Source organism: Typopeltis vanoorti, chromosome 10 (genome assembly GCF_054136105.1).
Source record: "Typopeltis vanoorti isolate ZY-2024b chromosome 10, IOZ_Tvanoo_1.0, whole genome shotgun sequence".
Taxonomy (NCBI): domain Eukaryota; kingdom Metazoa; phylum Arthropoda; class Arachnida; order Uropygi; family Thelyphonidae; genus Typopeltis; species Typopeltis vanoorti.
In genome coordinates, this window is record NC_143558.1 from 121,835,511 (window position 1) to 121,858,987 (window position 23,477).

Below are 23,477 nucleotides of genomic sequence, written 5' to 3' on the forward strand. Positions count from 1 at the left end.
TCCACGTTTATCTTCCGAGAACATCAGAAAATTATCAAGCTGTATGAATTCTTTGCCAAACTTTGACAGTTTTATTTGTATAATAAAGTCTGCATGTCTTGAGGCAGTTCCAAGAAAGTGGGTTTATTTCTGAACAGAAAACGTCAAACCTTGGCGAATAAGCTTCCCCCCCCCCCCCCTAAATTGTACCAGAAGCGTTTCGACACCTGTAATCTATATGTGAATTTTCCAGTATAACAAAATTTCATTATATTTTCGTGTCTGAAAAACTTTCTTCATCGGTAACTAGACCACAAATGTTATTTTTCTGAAATAAATAACACTGGGCTTTATCGGCATTTTATTCGCATATAAATATATATGATTAGGCAGCATATGGGGCAAACATCCGTGCCTTTATTATTCAATGAAGAACGTTTTTCAACAAATAAATTTAACAGTAATGATACTCACTAGATATCTCTCTGGCAGGCTGCTTCGTTTCTTACACACACACACACACACACACACACACACACACACACACACGCTTGTGTGTGCACAGTTAGCATATTTAGTTCTGAAAGCATTTGGTTGTTTGTTCGTAAGAAAATAGCAAATAAGTGATTTAATCTAACTTTATCATTCAACCTTTGAAAATAGAATTTGTAATTAAGAATCAAATTCTCTTACTAGAGAATTAGAATTATCCAAAGGAGATAGACTGATAAAAATTCGTTTTGCATGAAAATGTGATTTTCACCATTAAAAACGTCCATAATATTCTCTATAGAGTTTCAAGAATTAAACGTCCTTCTTAGCTGGAATTAGTTCCGTGGCGGAAAAATAATTATCATCTATTCGCTGTTAATTGATAACTAAAAAATGGAGAGACGCTTAACTTCAAAAATAGCAAATGATTATTTTAAGCTAAAATAATACACAATAGTGCCCCTTTAAATCGTTTTAATGATAAAACATTGCGTTCATAATAGATATAGCCAAGTTTTTCCATTTGATATTTTACTAACTTTTGCTACCTGTGGAGGTTTAACACGAAATTTCTTAAGTACAAAAATTGTTGCTGTTGTGAGATTTCCTCTTCCGTTTTGAAATGTTCAGATCATAAATCGGCAGAAAAGCTAAAAAACGTATTTATAAAAATATCCAATTTCTTCGCTATTTCCGTAACAACAGAAATATTGATCATTGAAAAGGTGCCGCACTAGAACCAAACATAATTCATTGCGAAAAATCGGTTTTAACCTCGTCGACTAGAATTGCTCCATTATACAGTGGGTGGCAGACACAGCGTGGCTTTCCTGCTGTATGGGTGTGTCCGCCTTAGTTCAGCAGATAAAACTGTAATACGGGTTAAGGGCAGTAGAGCAACTTCTGCGTAGTTGAGCTTTCGTGCGGTATGTGTGCCCATAAACTAAACCATTCCTCAATATTGACTGGAACAATGACAGTAGCCATTAAAATGGTTTAGTGAGTGTCAGAAACGTTTGTAATAAAAAACGAACAAACAATTATTGGTTAAAATTTGTTTTTCTCTATCTCTGTTAGAAAAATATATTACTTCGACACTAGGCGATTACAGTGAGTGCATGCATGTAATACGGAATTACTGTGAAACGGGTACATACCGGTTATCCGAAATCATCTGACCAAATTAATTACTTTTTTATATTTGCAAACATTTATCATCTTTTAAAACATCAGTTATGTTTGGGAATAAACAATTCTGTACTTAGTTGAGCACAAGCTATGTCTGTTGGATATTTTCCACGAAATCTTATTGTTAGATAAAATTCTCAGACCCTTTTTCCTAAGACGAAATTATATGTTCGATAGAAATAATAGAAACTAAAAATAGAAATAATGAACAAACAGATTCAGACTGTTTAAAAGAAAAACCGTATTGCAGAATAGAAGAAAACTCTCCTCCTGAAACTCAATCAACAGGTAAGATTACAGTGGTGCTCAGTGAAGGCGATCATTTTTCTTTTTTACATATAAACTAGTCTGAAAAAAAAAATGGCATTTAGTCGTGTATGTTTGATAGAATAAACGTATTTTATTCTAGCATACATACTATTAGGCGCGAGTATATAATGTACACTGGCTGGTTTGTTTGTTTATCTAGGAGGAAAATACCGGAATAATAATAATAATAATAATTTTTTTTTTTAAACATTTTATTTTGTCTCAGTATAAATTACATACAATAATAATATTTACAATATTTACAATAAGGTTTATACAGAATTTTTGAATTTAGAATATAATAATAATAATAATAATAATATTTTTTTTAATTTTTTTTTTTTTATAAACGACCTATTTGTTTTTACAATGAAAATGATAAGGTTTACTATCACACAGAGTATCTGCACACACACAATGAAAAACATATTATCTTTTCTGTACAGTACGAAAATTCGATATACAAAATGCAGAGTACATTTTATAAATATGAATATACATTTTTTTTTAACTAGCTAAATATGGATTGGCACCAGTGTACACACAATTCACGATACAATGCAGTAATGCAGCATACACACACAATTCAATAATAATAATAATATTTTTTTTTTTTTTTACATTTTATTATGTCTCAGTATAAGTTACATACAATAATAATATTTACAGTATTTATAATAAGGATTATACAGAAATTTTTTTTTTTTTATGTCTCAGATAAATTGCATACATAGTTGCTGTAGTAATTATATGTATATAATATTTATAACGCATTACAAGTGTGTATAAGAGATACTTGCAAGTTAGTAATTTTCTTCCTCGAAGCTTAGCAGAGCTTATCTGAGGAAGATAATAGATGACAGAGGGTGCTGGTTTCATGGCTGTGTTCCTATAGTGGTCACAAGCCAGGTGTTGATTTTACTGTTTGTTGGTACGTGTTTGAAAGACTTTGACTGCTATTACAGTTTAACTTTTTTTTTTTTTTTTTTTGTGCAGATAGGGTTGGATTTAGACATGGTGTGTTTGTTTCTTTGTGTTCTTGTAGTGGTAGTTTTTTGAGAGGGGGGATTGTCGTGGTTTGTGTGTGTATGTGTGGTGGGGGAGAGAGAAACAGGAATTGCTCCAATTTTCATTCTCGCTATAATATTTATATAGTGCCTGTTTCAGTTCTCTGTATGTTCCTAGGTTTCTGTTGTCGAACGGCAGTTTGTTTATCATGTCAGGTACGTAGAGTTTCGGGTGGCTTTGCCGTAGTGATTGTTGTACTTATATGTTATGTAGTTTGTTGACTGTGGTCTTGTTATTTGATATGTTGTTCTGGTTACTCTATATGTTGGGGTGTAGTAGTGTTTTAACATGATAATAATAATAATAATAATAATTAAAAAAATCACAGCACTATTTGAGGTAGATCAATTTAGCGCTTCGAATGAAAGGCATAAAAATGATTCATCGCATTCGTCAGAGGGCAGGGTTCAAACCAATGAGATATTACTGCTTGTTTTTGATCTGAAACAGCGTTCTTTAAATGATATTTCTACAAGGAAGTCAGAAATCTCGCATTAAAGATACGAGATTTCACAAATAAAAGTATGACTGGTGGAGAGGACTACTCTAAACGGCATAAAGTTGAATAGATCGTATTGCGCGATGAAGATTAGTTATAAATAAATTCTTGAAATTGTTGTCCACCTTCTAATTGTATCCGCTGTGGTTTGTATATTGAGCTTGAGCTATCCTTGTTATGCGTTGTATAGGTAAGCTGTAGATGAATTTCATTACCTTACCTAACCGATTTGAGACCACTTCTACGCTTACTGGGACTAGAATTAGCTTAAATTCCCTGTTTGGTCTTTAGAGCAGGGTTTCTCGATTACTTAATCAATAACTAAAAATTAATAAAAATAAAAAAAATTCTTATCTCGCCCACGATGCTAATGTATTATAGATTTACAAACTGTTTTGGATGGGAATCACATAAAAGTATGCTAAATGGAGACGTACATTGCATGCTATACAACTTTACAATAGAGACCAAACAGTTTTTTCACGCCACTGACTCCAGCAAGTAGTGTCGTGTCATGGTATAGAGGGTCTCAGGCCTGGAGATGATTTTTTGTTTCATGGATATGGTCTCTTCGATTTGTTTGGCAGAAAATCAGCCTTTACAATTTACGCAGTTTCTATATTAATATATCCTGCTTGCTGTTCAGACATGTTATGACGGTTACGTTATGTTATTGCATATCTCATGGTATTTATTCGTATAATATTATTGTATGTGAGATGACAATTCAAATCCTAAGCCAGTTAAAATCGAACTTTTTTGATTCAAGTGGGTAGGTTCTTTCCCTTCTGTCTGATGTTTGGTATCGTTCTTTTAAATGAGAGAGAGAGAGAGAGAGAGACCTTCCTCTGGGATTCCTAAAGTTGTCAGCGTTCCTACGGATTGATCAGATAGGCGTGATTTTATTATTATTTTATCGGTAATCTTTAAATCATGATCTCCAGAGATCGAGTCAAAATAATTCATTACGTTTAAGTTGATCCCAGCATCATATGCTCTTCTGGTAATCTTTTGTATATGAGCTCATTGAATCCTTTCGGTAAATGATGTCTAATTGTACTCGTATAAACTCCTTCGAAGAGTTCTGTTAACTTCTTCAGAAGGAATATTATTGATTTTTGTTTTCTTTTGCATTTTGCAATCCATGTTGTGTGCTTTCAAGATGATGATGCACAAATTTTCCGTGTGCATGAATGAATGTGAAACACGAATCATTGCATGATTTGGATGATATCGACGATACAGTTAAAACGTCTGTAATTCGAATAGTGTTTTTTTCTTTCTTTTTTCATATGCATGACACGTTTTCAAAAATTCTGTTTATTAATTTTAGCTTATAATGGCATTACGTATGGGCGTTATGTGCGTATTGGAGGCTATTATGTTTCAATAATAGCCTCCAGTATTATTGAAAAATAAGGATATGATTCCAATATATTTTGTATGTAAAATTTGTTATGGAAATATCCCTACAAAAGGACGAAAATCTGTAGGTGAGCTGAGCTTTAGTCTGGAAACCATGCTTTAGAGACTAAGACACGTAACCGCTTTAGGCCTCCAATAAGTGGGATTGATGGCCTCACACCAGACAATGAAATTCATCTATCAAATAATGATATTCAAAGAAATATTTTCAGAGCCTGCTGTTTGTATAGAGTGGATACACTATCCACTCGGCCAATCAGGGCTGTAAATTGCATGTATTTGCTTGTTTTGTGAGGATGGAAAAATTCAAGTTCCTAGATAGAAATACTCCACTGCTTTCGTAACGAGCGTCTTTTAATTCACCTCCAGAAAGGGGGGGGGGGGGGCGAGAATGTTCTTGTAAAGGTTCTTCGCGTTCTAAACGTGATTCAAAACCTGGGTTATGCCACCATTAGTTAACTGACCTAAAAAAAAAAGTTTAACAGTTCTTATAAACTTCTTCTCATACTAGAAGGGATCCGAACTCTGATATATTTTAATATGCTTCGCTTGAATGCCAACAGATACCAGTATTTTCATGTTGGCAACCGTTAGCATTAGAGAATAACGGTATCCTAATTGAGTATATTTTAATATATTTCTCCCTTAATGCTGGCAGACGTCAATGTAGAAACAGCCCCTTCATTAGAGGTCAGTTCATCCGATTGCAAAATAGAGTTCAGCTTCTGTTACGGTCTTGAACTGTGGTCTATCAGCGGCCATGCTTTGTACAGCATGTGGATCTTTTTTTCTGGAGCTATAGGATGGAACCAACCCAAGAATTGCTAAATCAAACCAGTGTTTGACCATTCATCTGAAAGCAAACACAAGTTTGAGTTGAATGACTTCTTTCGTGAAGCTGTGATTTATAGATCAATGGCAGTAGATTTGTAGGCGTAGGCTAACATCTCGTTATTAGTTTGTTTTTGCGATAGTTTCCTGTTGCGTTTCCTACCTGAAATGTACGGTGTTTCTTTGTGTGTGTGTGTGTGTGTGTGTGTGTGTGTGTGTGTGTGTGTGTGTGTGTGTGTGTGTGTGTGTGTGTGTGTGTGTGTGTGTGTGTGTGTGTGTGTGTGTGTGTGTGTGTGTGTGTGTGTTAATAAAGAACCAGAGTTTGAGATCTCTAGGGATGTTTCTACAGAGAGTTCTAATATCAAATTTGAGTTTCATAAGGATGTTGTCTTGTGTGAATGTATTTTAATTATATCTTTGTTGCTAGTGGGATTTACAGTTTTTCTGGCATATTGTTTGATATACAAATATAGAACTGTGATGTATTGGTCAGCCAGTTCAATTATTGTTATCGTGCCTCCAATCTAACTGTTAGTAGACAGTATGTTTGGATGAATAATGCCGAATAAATATGATTATATTTCTTCGTGGTGATGTCATAATCTGTTTCATAATCCTTGCGCCACACCTTACTATAGACTTGTTATGACTGTAGACTTGTTAATCGGGTATTTTAATTGAAAAATTTTAATGCGTTTAATACGGATGTTTGCAGAGAATATTGAATATCGAGGAAGGATCATTTTAATTAGCTGTGTTGCTGATTTAGATAAATATGTTATCTGCATATTCAGATTTATAGTTAACTTCTTATACTACAAAATGACTTTGCCGAAGGGGGAACAAAATTAGCAATCGTATACTATCATCACTGCGGTCTCACGAGGTTTCTCAATATTCCTCCACCCCAATCTCGTTTAAGTTGACTCGAGCTTACTCAATCTCAAACTATTCTTTCTTTCTTTCACTCTCAGCACTTGGTTTCAGTAGTCAAACTAGGCTTGGAGATTGAGGGGAGGGGGGGAGTTCCCACAGAAGAAACACGTGCAAAATGTCAATTATTATAATTATCTGAGAAAACAAATATCAAATTATACAAAATCTCATAAATTTTCTAGATTACATTAATTTAAAAAAATGACATATTGCGTAACTTTGTGTGTATGTGTACAGTTCGTCGAATTTCTATTAGTGGAATGAGGTGTGTGCTTTTCTTTTAAATGTGCAATCGCCTTTAAAAATGTATATTGTCCACAGTTACGCAGACGTAGCGAGATTTGATCATCAGTTGAAAATTTTAATTAAATTACTTTAATTAATTTAATAATGAGTTACTTTCTCATCAGTTTGTAGCAACGTCAGCTAGGACGAATATGGAAATCCGCAATATTATCCTCCATATAAATGTGTGTAATATTCAAGTGGATATTCTACAATATTTCTATTGGAGGACGAACAGTTTTGATTGCTTGATGATTTGTTTCCAGGAGCTTAAATAATCGTGAATATGAAAGCATTTGCATTCCGTTATTTGATCTGCTTACGAGTAATTTACTCAGATTCATTGTGAATAATATGTCAACCTTTAATTTTTTTCGTTGAATTTAATATTTCATTCACTGTCTATTAACTTAGTCAATGTCTCCTAAACATATGGTTTAGCAGTGTTCTTGACTTTTCAGTAATATTTTGATCCTTAACAATCGATTTACTTTGTTTACTTTTCTTATCTATTGCAAATGATTCTAGTAGATATGCTAGAATGCTGGATACTTAAGATTAATGAAGTATAACTGACATGTTGACATCGGGTGAAAAACTAGACGGCCCTCTTGCGTTTCATAAAAACGTAGCAGCAACAGTTAAATCAATTTGCTAATACTTCGGTATAATATTATTTCTTATCATTAAATAAAAGCTTTCTTTTCTGAATGGTAATACGTTTTGGTTGCTAACTGCAGGTACCCACATTCAATTAAATATAATTACATTTCGAACGTGTGGTTACAAAATCGACGAACGAAAGTGTTAATAAACGAAGAAGAATATTTAATAGGAAAACGTTCAGAAATCATAGTACAATTTTTTTGTTGCTAGTTCTGTTCACCAAGTTTAAATTCATATTATTGTTCTAGTATTTTCAATAAATCTATGCGACCATTTTCTAGCTAGATTAATATGAACATTAACCAGCAAGCCAATTCGACTGCTGGTCTCCTTGATTATTCAAAGAAAAATAATAATAATAAAGGGCTGTAAACCTTTTTCATTAAAATGTGCAGTTTAATAGTAGACTGCGTGCACTTCAGTGCGACGACCTAACTCTGCAACAGCAAACTTAATAAAGAATGAAATGCTTCGATCGGTTTAGGAAGATCTACTTTAAGTGTAAATCTAAATGTGTTTCTGTTTTAACTTTCCATAAATAGCTCAAATACATTGACCCACTTCTTCAGCTAAAGGGAAACAGGTAGAAAATGGTCTAGCCCTTCAACCGTGCGTTCGGTGACAAGAGGAAATAGTAGAATCCCAAAACAAGCGGGAGGTACCACATATAACGGGATTCGTGCAGCTCTGTTCTATTTATAACCACCGCAATAATTGTAGCTACAACAATCGAATGTGTGCGAATCTCGCTGTATAAGCAAGAAACGGAAGGAGCACAGAGGGCAGCGTTTTACTGTATAGCGCTTATGGCAAAGTGTAAAGGTAGCAGCGTCACTTGCAGAATTCTGTAACGACATACTACTGTGCATTATTCTATGATGTTCTTATTGATTTTAAATAAACATCGTCGTCGTTCATATATTTTAAGTTAAGGAAAGAAGAAACTCCATTTGTTTTATCGTGCACAACAGTGATTTTAACTGGTTTAGTACGGAACCGAAGAAGCAGCATGTGGCTTGTTTGTCATTTAGAGAGCATGTTGGTATACACGATTAAACAGGCCTGCTAATGTAATCTGTCATATTCTGATGAATGCTAATAGCATTATGGGAGGTTCTGTTGTAAGGGGGTTAAAAACCGATAGTTTCAAACCTCCACATCTTCTGAACGAAGAGCTCGACTTCAGTCAAAGCATCGATGCGATACGTGGTCCAGTGGAGTTTGTTGTATCGCTCTCCGTTGTTCAACTTTTATATTTTCATATATTACTCCCGTTCTTTGTTTACGTTTCTTACATACGTATTCCATTTCTTTTGCAATTATATTCTTCACCAGTCTGCGGATTATTAATCAGATTGTGCCAGAACATGCTATTGTATCCTTTTCATCTCTCCAGAACTCATCTTTCCATATTAAATATTTAAATCGCCAGTCCAGAAAGTTATATGCTACCTGGCGATTTAATTTCTTCAATTTTGCTTTACAGATTGGAAGAGACATTTTATCTCTAATCCTCTTAATACCTGTCTAACCTTTGTCCTCTTTCCGTTTATATATTGCTTTAGAAGCACTCTTTCGGGTTCTCATTAATTTTAGTACTACTTTAGTCTTTTTATTCTTCCACGTAATCGTCAGGGCTCTCCAAAAGCACCATATATGAAAAGTCTAATTTCCTTAATTACAAATTTTGTTTAATACTATATCTCATAGTCACAGGTTAATATAATTTATATTATTTAAAAAATAGTCTCGACTGTTTCATCCTTGGCGAATTTAACATATTTAATTTGGATGAAAATCCATATTTAACAACCAATTAGCCGAGCAAACAAAGTTCGTACATTTAAAACATGTTTCATTAGTATCCTTAAGATTAATGAAGTATTAATCTCGTAAGAATAACATTCTTAAGCTTGACTTTCGGTGTAATCTGGCCTACACTTTAATCTTATTCAATGTTTATTCTTTCTTTCCTTGGACTGCGGTTTCCGATTATCTAATCTCAGCTTTCTAATTGCATAACAAAAAGGAATCTTATTTAACATGGGTACCTTCACGATCTATTTCAGCTCTGGATTCCCATCATTTATATCAGCCGTGGGTTCCCAATATCCTCGAGGTAATTCATGGCATAAAATTATAGACCCACTTAGTTCAAAAGAGAGTTGTTTCTTCTCATTATGTATTAGTTATAGATGCAATAACCTTATTAAAGAGTTCCAGATTCAAAATCTCAAACGTTACCTCGCATCCAAATAACATTCGCGCATAATGTTCGCTTTCCATTAGCGTCAAGTTTAACTTTTTCCTGCACCATCTCTTCTAAACAAAGATGGTTTCTCTGGAACATCACCAAAAGATAACAAAGCCTCATAGCATTGCATTTATCCTCAAATTCCTGCATTATGACGAAAGTAAACACCTCCTCCTACTATTCTAAACACACTTCCAACTCAATGATTCCCTTACCATTACGTTAGTGAGCGATGGGAAAATTTTGACAAATTTCGATATTGATAGCAAAATTCTGATTCTGGTGAAAGCTTTGTTTTCCCAAATTTTCTCCAGAGATATTCCGAATACATGCTGCTTCTTTTGCAACCCCCTTACTATTCGACTCCGCAGGCATCTACCATATGGTTTTTGGAAACGATCCCATACCAAAACGGAAGACATATATTTAGGATGTAGTTAGAGATTCGTTTCTGACATCAAAGACGTCAAAACAATGGAGAAATTCACAATATCCACATTCTGTATTACTTAGAAACCACTTCCATCTGATCTCTGATAATTAGTATAGATATCACTATAACCGTTCTACATCCCCGGAGAAATGCTATAGCCAACTTTGAAAAATAATAATAATAAAAACCTGTTTTCAAGCCCTATTGCTCTTGATTCGCCAGGGTGTTTCATCATGTTTGATTCAAAATTCCCCTGAAGAGACTATTCTCCTATGTTTTTATTTTGCGTTTTTTTTTTCATAATAAAACATATCTTTAAAACATTTCTCGTTTTATTAATAAAAGTTATTTCAATTATTCACTGATATTTATATCACATTTTGCTCTGTATATTAATTCAAAAAGCATATACGTCCCATTTTCCCCTTACATATTAGACTCAGTAGCTTGTCACAGCCAAGTAATTTGGCATACCTTTGAAAACTCATTAATGCTGATAGAAGTTAATCCTTTGTGCATCGTATATTATTGCAGTCAACTGTTTATGGTCTTCTTGGTGGCTTGCCAGTTTTACGAGATGAAAAATACGAAGAAAAAAAAACAGTTTCCTTCCCGATTCCTGAGTTTCCAGGGGGTGAAGGGAACTACCACCTCTGTATGAGATCGACTGACTCACCTTCAATTAAAAATCGTTGATAAAGGTTCTTCGCGTCCTAAACAGGATTCGAACCCGAACAAAGAATATTATCCTTGAAACTAACTGAGCTACTGAGGCTCTTAAGCATATGTAAATTTCTTCCTTGTTGTTTAATTGAATATTCACTATTATTTTCTGTGATTGAGCGACACATCATCTCTCAATTTTCTATGATCCTCTTTCTTCATTTTATATTTTTTGTCCAATAAATGTTTATTCTTGGTAGCTAAAAAAAAAGAAAAAAACGTCGTTTCTCTAGAAAGAGGAAGCATTTCTGGAGAAATAAAAGACCACCTCTGCGCCTGAGAGGAATGTCTCCCTACCAGATTTCCTTAAAGATTCTTAATTTAACAGAGAGTAGCCATGTTAATCGATGGTTCTTTTCTTAACAAAAACTATAATGAAAGGCAAATACTGCTCATTATAGGCAAACTTATAAAATACACAATACTCCTGAAATTTGTACTGAAGGATAATAAGCCTTAGTAAGTTGGAAAACATTAAACTCTGTATCAAGCGTATATATCCAATGCAGAACTTCTATTTTCTTTCCACTGGGTGTTAAAGTTTTACGCTCACTAAAACACAGATTTTATATATAATCAACAGATGCATTGTACACGATGCCCTATAGCTACTTGAATGTAGCAAGAGGAGTTATATAGATTTGTGACATTACCTTGTTCCGACGTCGGGACACTTGAACAACCAGGTAATTCCCATAACGGGCAAAAGTTCTGCTCATCAGGAATCATTAATGATAGGAAAGTGTGACCCATTGAATGATGTGATATTGACATCCTCATATTAACTAAGCAATCGACTTTACAGTGCATTCCAAGATGTTTCGTGTTTAATGCTGCCAATGACATTTGTTATTGCCACTCAATTCAAGCATTATGTATTGGTAATGTTGTATAGCATGAATTTGTTTGAACATGGCACTATCGATTTTGGTATGGACCAACGTTGCGGGCAAATCAAGCAGAGCATTCACTCAACGCGACAAATAAAAGGTACAAAAATTCATTTTAAAATCATTTAGAACATATTTAGAACATTTTATCCAAGAAAGCGCTTATTTAGAAAACGATTTAATCAAAAATATACCAACTTATGCTTTGTGTGCAAGAAATTAGCGCCAGCTTCATCTTTGGCAAACCTGATGCTCTCTCTCTCTCTCTCTCTCTCTCTCTCTCTCTCTCTCTCTCTCTCTCTCTCTCTCTCTCTCTCTCTCTTTCTCTCTCTCACACACACACACACACACACACACACACACACACACACACACACACACACACACACACACACACACACACACACACACACACACACACACAAAGCATGTGATATGTCTCGTTTGGATTGGGCTGGACTTGCTTATAGCCATGGTAACTAAATAGAAGGTATTACATCTGTCGAGTATGTTTATTATCCGGTTTTGTTGTTTTGGCGGAACAGTATACGAAAAATATATAGCATATATTTCATATGTTCCAGTTGAATACGAGTAGCCAGTATAAGTCAGCTTACTGTGACATACTTTAATATAGTTTTCTGGATGCTGGATTTGAATACATCGTGTTGTTACGTTGTGTTATAATAGAAATGCCATAAATTCTAAAATTAAGATATTGCTATACTATTTGATATGGATCGCTGTTTCTGTTTTAGAGAAGTTTTAAAAATGTCACTGTTTTGGGAAACTTGAGTATTAGTTGACGTATGCATATGCGCATTTGCAATTAACGTAAGAGTATACAGTGTCAGTCGTTATGGTAGCTGTTAGTGTAATATCTAGCAGTGTGTTCTTCAAGTCTGTGGATAATCCCATAAAAATGTAGGAGCCTCCGTAGCTCAGTCAGTATGAAGTCAGTGAAGCCTTTTGGTGTGAAAGACCTGGGTTCGATTCCCGCTAGTGATGTGAGGAACCTTTATCTGGTCTCTTTCGACTAAAGGTGAGTTAACCATCTCATACGGAGGTGGAAGTTTTTTTCCCAGGTCACTTGGGTTTTTCATCCCTCAAAACAGGCAAATCGGTCCCGTGAACACACACGGCTACAGTTATAAAATATACCACGGCAAGGAAAGCAACGGGAAACCATCATGGTCATAGTCATCTCCCTAGTATGATATCATATAGCTACCTCCACTCGTATGGCTGAGGGAATAGGAGGAGGCAAAAAAGTAGCATTCTATAAAAGGAACAAAATAAAAACCAGCGTCATTAATTCGAGTGTAAATAATTAGTGCAGTTCAAAAGAAGGAAAGCCATGAGATCTTTCACTGCATGTTTCACACGACTCTGTGTTTATTTTGAAGGAGAAAGATCCTTGCTTTATCATTATAAATCGGCTAATCAAGTATTGGAAAAAGGACTAGAAAAGTTTCTCTTAGTATTGACACTGAACGAGTACAGAACTCAATGTATTTAACCTACTAGAAAGTTTTTTTATATTTGATTACAAACTAACCATTAATTATAAATAAACCATTGTCTGCTGTTCAGAATTTACAGGTAGACCACATAATTCACTTTTACTCAGGTAAAGGGAATTAATTGGTCCAGTCCTTGTGTTGCATTGCACATTATTAACAAGATATCGCAGTGTGCTCACCATTTTTACCTAGTCTGAGTATTTCACACTGTAGTCTGAATACATATCGAATATTCTTGTAATTCTGAGAATCAGAAAACATGCCCAAAATGAATTTAAATAATTTATTCTGAATGACATTTTCTTCGTTAGTAAGATTACTTATATATGACTCTGATACTTTCTTATGCTTATATGTTAAAGGAGCCTCCATAGCTCCGTATCGACGATGTTCTTTCATTAGAAAGACGCTAGTTCGAATTCCATTTAGTATGAGAAGAATCTTTACAAGAATTATCCAAATGAAACTCATTTAGCCTATCTCATATGGATGGATTTTTCCTCCCGGAAACTCGAATTTTTTTAGGCAGTCCCCCCCCCCAAGAGAACACACGCAATTTATGTGCAAAAATATATTCATACGCATAAAACTAACCACCTTAGCTTATTAAAGATATGGTTAAGGAATCCAAGGATACATCGCAGATTATGGGGTCTAAGGGCCTATTTACCACCACCGATAAATTAATTAATAGATTTAAGAAAAAAACATACTATATTTTTCTGAACTAGATAACACCACAGTACACCTTAAAAATAACGTCAGTGGTACAATCTGAGATTTTTTAGGTGACCAGTTGTTTACGAAATGAGCTTAACTTCCATGCTACGGTTTTGCTAATCTTAAGAATCCTCACTAGTTACAGCTCACAGAAAATTGATATCTCCACTGGCTGATTTATTGCATCTTTTGAGATATTGAATTTTGTCTGCATTCATATAAGTAAATATCATATTCAAATCGAAAAGTCTTCGAATTTTTTTCAAGGAATATCTTCCTCTTCTGCATTAATATTCTACTAGGCGAGTTACGAATAGTAGGGGTGGAACGGTTTGGACTTCTAGAAGTCTAAATTCACTCTTATGGAACACTTTTTTTTATTAAAGCGAAAACTAAAATTCCAAACCGAAAAGTAATCCAATTGTAATAAAACATTCGTTTTAAACAACACTTAATCTATTTAAATATATATATATATATACAAATTAGTAGCATTTTATTTCTTCCCAGAAGTTTGTTTTGCTCTAATTCTTACTTAAAATCCTAAGAGGATATGCATGACGTCAGTTCAAGGAAAAGGAACAAACATTCATCAAAAAGCCTTTTATTGCCTTTTATTCCCAGAACTAGTGATTCAAGTTCAAGATTCAATGTGAACTAATATAGTAGCCAAGACACATTAGTCGAAACTAACATATAAAGACAAACATAGTTCAAAATATAAACCTAACTTTCTAGCCATGTAGGTCGCGAACTCTGGTATTATAAAAACAATAATAAAATAATAATAATAATAAATGAATCTAAATATCAAGGAAAAACAACAAAGCATGCTTCTTTGTTACAATTAAAAGTTATGTAAATTATGAGGTGAAGATTGACAAATTATATATGACCATTCATAATGATCACAAAATGCAAAGGATAGATAACTCGGCTACTTATAACGAGTATGTAAAATTATGTAAATGAAACATAGTTAATTATCATCGTACAACACGATATAGTGACTAAATATAAGCGCACAGCTCATTCAGTATTTCTGGAAATTGAGAAAACATGATTTCGCTTAGTTTCAAGTTTCGTATTCGGATTTCGTATTCCACCTTCATCATAGACAGTTAAAAAATGTTTGCTCATAAAAGTATTTCATTATCTTTTTTTAATTACAGTCACAGGCTAATAAGTTTAAATGTATACGTTGCTAAATATCAATGAAAATTTCCTTTAAAATTACTGGTATTTTATTTTGACTCTCAAAATGTCGGTTTCTGTGTGTATATTCTTCACACCTTACGTATTAGGCTCATTGTCCTCACGGCCAAGTAACTTAGCTTTGTAGAAGCCCAATTAATACAATGACGGGACGTTTAATACTATCTGCAGCCTGCTGTATCTGTCGGTTGTATGTCTTCCAGGATGAAACACGAAGGTTTACAGTGGACGGAAAACCAATGCCACTTCCGTATGAGATCGTCTAACTCGTCTTTTGTTGAAAAGCTCTTATATCTTAACTGGGAATCAAGGTCAGTTCTGTTAAAAAAAGTTGGAATTCCTGAGAATTCCAGCTTTTTAGAAAGTAAATGGTAATAATGATTACTACTATTTTACCACGAGAGTTTATTACCACGAGACAAGTGTATTTCTAGAGATTACTGACCTCTTACCAGGGAGCGTGTATTGGGGAGACTTCTTAATGATTAGTAGATAACCGAATATATTCAATTAATAATAACAGCACTAATATCTAAGTGTTTATGACCAAATCTAAGAAACTTAAAAAAAAAACTCTTCAAATGTATATTTGAAATGTCTATAACCTTTTCGCACTAATAGTATTCTGTAACATTTTAGGAAAAGATGACGTGTTTGGTGATGCTTTTTGGAAGGAGCCTACTATTGGTCAGTCATGCGCGAATGTTAGAGCGCTAACATATTGTGATCTCCATTCGATCAAAAGGGACAAACTGCTAGAGGTGCTCAACTTCTACCATGCTTTTGCTAACTCCTTCGCTCGAAATCTCCTCCTCACGTACAATCTCAGGCACAGGGTAAGATATAGAAGTAACAGTTAAATTTATTTATTTATTTATTAACTTGTTTGAATATCTAAATATAAAAAGGAGGCTTCATCTTATGCTTCTCTCGAAATAAATGCGAGCTATAAAAGGACTTATAATCCAGAATCAGATGACTGGAGAAAAAAAAAAAAAAACCGACGGCCACAAAACACGTTTCAGTATCGAGATATATGTTGAAATCTTGTGAGGAATTCAAATTGTTAGTTGGAAACATCTCGGTTCCTTTCCCTCGTACCTGGCATGCGAGAACATTTGTTTGTGTTCGTTAACCTGTGTCATTGAGAAGACGACCACATTTTATCCCTTAACTTAAGTTTTTCTTCTTGCAGAGCACACATACTAGCCGTATGTCTGTAAATCACCTTGTAGTATTATCATGAAAGAGAGTATAATTACACGATCATTCTAAAAAATTATTCAATACTGTAATGAAAATTTCTTTTTAAAATGCTTAACGACACCTCACGTTTTGTTTGCACATACTGGCAAGGCATCTTTGCAAACACAGCGCTCGGGTTGCAATAAATCTTGAAATCATGAGTGTACGATATAGTGCATTTTGTAGTTTTCAGGTTTGAAATAAGTACAAACGTAATTCTATGTATGTTCTGCCTGAAATTAAAAACAAAGATCATCCAAAAGTTTAAAATAAAATCGCTAAACGTATTAGACAACATCTAGATAGCCGGAAATGTTTCGCTGCAGTTTAGAAGTAAGCACGCCGAAAGCTACCTTTCTCTGTACCACACTTTTTTTTTTTTCTAATATTTTTAAATTGTCGGGAATATGTTAAATATTTGTTATCGAATCAAATTTGTATAATGGGATTGAGCATCGGTAATTATTTCAATACCGATGTTTTTTTTTTGAAACGCATAAAACATTTTCCTTCAACTTAATTTCATAATAAGGCAATCACTTGATCCCTTTTTAAATCAGGTTGGGTGCCTTCATATTTTAATAAACTTTAATTCAAACCCTGAGTTTAATCTTTCCAAATATACTGCATTAGCTCCTATTAAGTGGACTTTTTTCCTTTCAAGATCATATGAGAACCATTATTTATATTGAAACAATCCACTTCATGTAGGTATAAAAATAAAAAAAATAAAAACTGCAGCCATCTGTACTCTTCATTGCCACAGAGATAGAAATAAAAGAAACTTTGGTTAATGAAAGATCGTACCAATTCTTTTCCTTATCTAAATATTATCCCAGCAAATTCTCATCTTTGCATCCAACCAAAACGAAAATCCTTATAATACTGGGAAACTCTCAGATTATGTTTTGAACGCTGCAGCAGAAATTGAAGTTCTTATTAAAGTTCTAAACATTTCTCTCTTTCGCGACCGCTCTGTTTACCAAAGGTGTTATTATTGATTGCAAAAAAGAAACCTATATTTCTTAATAATAGTAAAGTAATGATCAACCTGAATCTAAGTATTTCCCTTCTTAATAAAGGCCTGGGTTTTTTTAAATCCCCTCTTTCTGCACTGCGCTATTTACGAAACAGTTATCTTGACTTAGTATAAGAAATATTTTTTTAAAATTATTAATAATAATAACAAAACACTAATCAAAAACCGAATCTAAGTTTTACCTTGTTAAAACAAACAAAAAAAAAAAAAAAGGACGGTTCTAAACATAATCCGGATGTCACCATAAAAGCTGACAAAAGAGATATTACGGTCATTAGCGGTGTCAAAAATTGTCGAAAGTAGCGAGCCGAAACTGGGTAATACGTAAACCCATCAATAATATATCAATATTAATAGATTCACTCTTATTGTGAAAGATATTCCTCTAAGCTTAAAATTAACACGAAAAACACAAATAATAAGTAATACTATTTATTGCGACGTGCTCATGCTTTACACCCCAACTATTACAGCAGGAACTCTTATACATCAAACGATATATGAAACTCAGTGGCTTCTCAGAAAGGACGATGCAGTAGCTTTTTAATTCCTATAATGCTAGCTCAAATAACAAGGAAACAGTACGTCCAGTTCCATTCCCATACATTTCTGGCATTCCAGAACCCATTTCCAGAATTCCTACAATTTAGTTGCAAAAGATAAACGGTCTCCTCTAGCTCTCCCTAGTGTCTACCAAGCTCCTTGTGACTGCTATTGTTCTTAGTTTGGGAAAACTGGACGCTCCGTAGAAAAGAGAATACAAAAACAGCAATTTGATATTAGCAACAGTAAATCTGGCTCTGCACAGCACGGAATCGATACAGACCACAATATTCTATGGTCTGAAACATCTTACTTCATCGATGTCGGTATAAATTTGAAAGTATGATTAAAGAAAGCGCTGAGGCCTGCCTTCACTGTCGGAACTTAAATCCAAACGACTGCCTCTCTCTATCAAAATCATGGAAAAGTCTTATTTTCATCGCGCATCAATATATTTTTCAAATTAGCTAATGAACAGTTAAAATTGTAATATTTCTTCAGTTATAACCATTGTGTTGTTTCATGTATAACATCCCACGGCTCTTACTTTATTGAATCACCCATTGTTCGGGTTCAACTTTGTAATTAACTATTGCCGCCACTGATGATGGCCTGTAATATTCAGGCTGAAATATATGGCCTTAAATAAATAGTATTACTTATTCCTCCATATGTTGCTTTAAATAAAATGGATAAATATATTATACACAAAAAAATATAGCGCGTATTTCCCGTGTCCTTATTATCCTCGAACAAACAAAAATAGAATACTATTCTAGGCATGATCTCATAGAAAAGTGAGATAGCACAATAGCAGTTTGGCTGAATAATTTCCAAATTAATTAATAACGGGAAAAAAATGTAAAGAGCTATGCTTCTCCAATCACTAATCAGCGAATTCTGATTTACAGTTACCACTGAATGCCTCCTGGTAAGTTTTGGAATGGATGTTCCTATCTATGTAATTGTTAAGACTATAAATCACTCAGAAAATTTGCTAGTTAATTTCGAATTTGAAGGCACACTTTATTATAGGTTCTGTTATGTTTTAAGTTTAGAAGTATGTGAGCAAACCGGTAAGCAAGATTATGCGTAACATGTTTTTCTACAGTCTGTTAGATTCCCTTTTATTAATTATTACTGTATTAGCTATTAATAATTTATTATTAAGTACAACATATTTACATATCTTAAATATGTATGTTTGGCCCGAAATAGGTAATTTATTCGTCATGAATGTATCAGTAATGTATTTTTCTGATACTACTTGAATCCGGTAATCTCAATGAGCTCTACAAGATTGACTATGGTAGAAAAACATACAACACTGACAAAGTGTGAACAAAATTACAAACAGAACACTCTTTTGAGAGAGAAATCTACGAACTTTTCCTACCACCCGCACTGCATATTTATATATCAGTTGGCATTCTCTCCACTACAAACAACGAAACCAGAATAAATATATCTTTCGGTTTTCGAGTTTGCTGTATTTTGCAAACTGAAAATTGACAAGCTTGCTTTCCAAAACCAAGCACTTTGTTGCATTAGATAACTAATCATTTTAAATTTTTATAGTAGTAAACGTTTTCAACAATATTGGCTCTTCATACACCCTTCTTCTTCTTCTTCTACAGCTTCTCCCACTTAAGTGGGGTCACTGTTTGTTATGAGTCTCCTCCACACCTTCCTGTCTTGGGCTGTCACCACATCCAAGTTCTTCATCTTCAAGTCCTCTTCTACCAGCTCCCTCCATCTCTTCTTTGGCCGCCCACGCTTCCGCCTTCCTTGCACATCCATCTGCATGACCCTTCTTCCCACATATTCGTCCTCCCTCCTCATCACATGACCAAACCATCTCAACCTTGCCTCCTGTATTTTCGCTCCTAAGTTCGTAACTTTCACTGTTCCCCTGACATAGTCATTTCTCAGATGATCCTTTCTGGTCACACCGCACATCCACCTAAGCATTCTCGTCTCTGCTACTTCCATCCTGCTGATGTTATTTTTCCTCAGGGCCACAGTTTCTATGGCATATGTCATAGCTGGCCTCACTACTGTCCTATAGATTTTGCCTTTCAGATTGATCGGCACCCTCTTATCGCATAACACTCCAGCCATCTCCCTCCAGTTCCTCCAACCCGCTTGTATCCTGCATCCCACTTCCTTCTCAGCTCCTCCATCTTCTTCCACTGTTGAACCTAAGTATCTAAAGTCTCTCACCTTCCTGATGATATTTCCTTCCAGCTCCAGATCTGTCTCCTGGCCACCGCCCACTGCGCAACACATATACTCTGTCTTACTTCTGCTCAGTCTCGTACCTCTCTCTTCCAGTACTTTTCTCCATCTTTCCAGTTTAGTTTCTGCTTCTTCTCTTGAATCTACACACAGCAAGATGTCATCTGCATACAACATTGTCCAAGGTGCATCTTCTCTCACCTCCTCTGTTACCACCTCCATCACAATATTAAACAGAAACGGACTTAATGCTGACCCTTGATGCAGGCCAACTGTTACTTGAAAACTTTCTGTCTGTCCCAAACAGGTCCGAACACTTGTCTTCACATTTCTGTACATTTCCCGCACCAACCTGACATATTTCTCCGGCACCTTCTTCTCCCTCAGACACCTCCAGACTTCTTGCCTTGGCACTCTATCGTATGCTTTCTCCAGATCAATAAATACCAGATGTAGCTCCCTTTGTTTCTCTCGATATTTTTCCATCATCTGTCGTAACCCAAAGATAGCATCTGTTGTTGATCTACCAGGCATGAAGCCAAATTTTTCCTTTGCAATCTCCACCTCCTCCCTCAATCTACCATCAAGAACCCTTTCTAGGATCTTCATTGTGTGGGACATCAACTTTATTCCTCTGTAATTTTTACAGTCTTGTGCATCCCCTTTACCCTTGTAGATGGGAACAAGAGTACTCTCCCTCCATTCCTCGGGTATATTTTCCTGTTGGTAAACTTTCATGAACAGGTCCCACAGCAGGTCAATTCCCTCTTCCCCTAGTGCCTTCCATGCCTCCACTGGAATTCTGTCGGGGCCCTTCATACACCCTATTCTACGTAATTTAAAATAGTAACAAAGCAAAAATTATAGAAATAAATAAATATAAATAAATTGACTTATTTTCTGCATGGCTTTATGAAATTATGCAAGCATTGTACAGAATTAGGGATATATTACTTTTATATTTCGAAACTCCTGTTTTTTTTCTTTTATTAATGTTATGTTAAACAGTATAGTTGCATTAAGAGAATAACATTGTGCTCACATTTTTGACAAGCTGTGGTCGAATAAAAAGGTAATCCCGAATTCTTATCCACGTTGTGTAACGGCTCTTGAACCCCTTTCTCGTGCACCTCTATCTCTTCATTCAGCCTAGTGATAGCATTGTGCACCACATTGTTAGTGGGGTGTTGCTACCAAGTCGGTAGCAACACCCCACTATATACTAGGTCGCAACTTTAGCACTCATTATTTGAACAATTTTATCAGTTTCTGCAGCACACAGTCTGCATTTACAAAGGTTAAATGGTTAAGAATATACGGTTAAGAATTAAGAACAACTCCGTCTTCACACACCGAACTCTACTACCAGTCATCTACATCAACGTCTACTGCTCACCACAACTAGTATTTTTTGTCTGTAAATTGCATGTGTTTTGAAGGGCCGATTTGTCTGTATGCGGGATGAAAAACCCGAGTTATATATGTTATATATTTAGCAACTCCTCTCACTCTTATTCTCCCGATATTCCTTCCATATCATTTTCTTCTTATGGATCTATTGCTTAATAAGATGTATATATATATTTCACTCTCATCCTATTCTTCGAACTCTAGGGGCACATTCAGATTCTGCCTCATTTAGTACTTTCAAAGCTTCCCATGCATGCTGATATCCTTCCCATTCAGTAAATGATACCACCATGGAAGTTTTCATAATTTCCAGCTTTGTAGTTCGGCATGTAATCTATCCTAATTGGAACATCCAGTTATCTACTTGTCAGGTCAATACGGTGTGATCACTGTTACCATTTAGCAGCAAAACAGTCACATTATTAAATGAGACCCCTTCAGACACTATGAACGAATCTATCACTCTTTAACTTGAAGTTTCTTCTTTCAGCATGCTGCTTGATAATGTTATCTCACAACAGCTCAATAAATTCTCCTTCATTCTTATTTCTCTTCTGCAAATCACTGTTTCGATAATTTAAATCACCTGTAATAATTATTCGCTTAGTTCCCATCAGGAAAATTTGGCGATGTATTTCATCGTTCCCAGCAGTTGAACCTCCAGATCGTTAGCAATACCCCACTATATGTTTTATCCTGTTAGTCACGAGTTCACACCAGAGTCTCAAACTCACTTCCAAATGGGACATTACTATTATTGTTTTCATGCGTTTCTACCCTAACTGGATATAAATCATCTGATACCATTAGCAGTGTAAAACTTCCAGTCAGTTATTACATTTAACAACTCACTAATGTCACTAATGCCAATAATGCCAATAATTTCACTAATGCCAATAATCTTAGGACAAAACGTATTCACCAAGGCAACTCTATCCCTTTATTCCTGATACTCCTAGCATTTGTGTCAAATTAACTCCTGGCTTTTTCGTATACTTACATCTAAAGACTTCTTAGGTTGTTCGGGCAACCTTCTTATTTCCGTCCCTATTTGGGTTCAGACTCAAAACGTCTGAACCCAAAAAGTCTCTGGTTGATTGTATAATAATAATCTATTTTAAGCGAGATATTTCAAATTTAAAGTTATCCTCACTTTTATCATCAACAACAGTCTGCAATGCCGTCTCGAGCATCTACATTAACTTGTGCATTTGACAGTACCCTATTCTGTTGATTGTTTGGCGCCATTTTTAAAACTACCTAAGATTAATAATATATCCACGGTTATATTATTAAATGCACTAAATCCACTGAAAACTATAATAATATACTAAAAATACACCAATTAATTTAGGAAAACGCTATAAATCACACACACACACACACACACACACACACACACACACACACACACACACACACACACACACACACACACACACACACACACACACACACACACACACACACACACACACACACACACACACACACACACACACACACACACACACACACACCAACCTTACAAAAGTTTCATAATAAACTTCCGTGCGCCAAATAGCA

At 34.9% G+C, this 23,477-nt stretch overlaps 1 protein-coding gene across 1 annotated transcript in view; it reads left to right on the plus strand.

Annotated features, from left to right (window-relative positions):
* Positions 1 to 23,477, plus strand: part of LOC150102750 (potassium voltage-gated channel protein eag-like) — a 326,654-nt gene that overhangs the window by 301,558 nt on the left and 1,619 nt on the right. Inside the window, exon 9 of the mRNA XM_090398733.1 lies at positions 16,076 to 16,272. Within this exon, the coding sequence (XP_090254859.1) occupies positions 16,076 to 16,272 (197 nt within the window). The remainder of the gene's footprint in view (positions 1 to 16,075; positions 16,273 to 23,477) is intronic.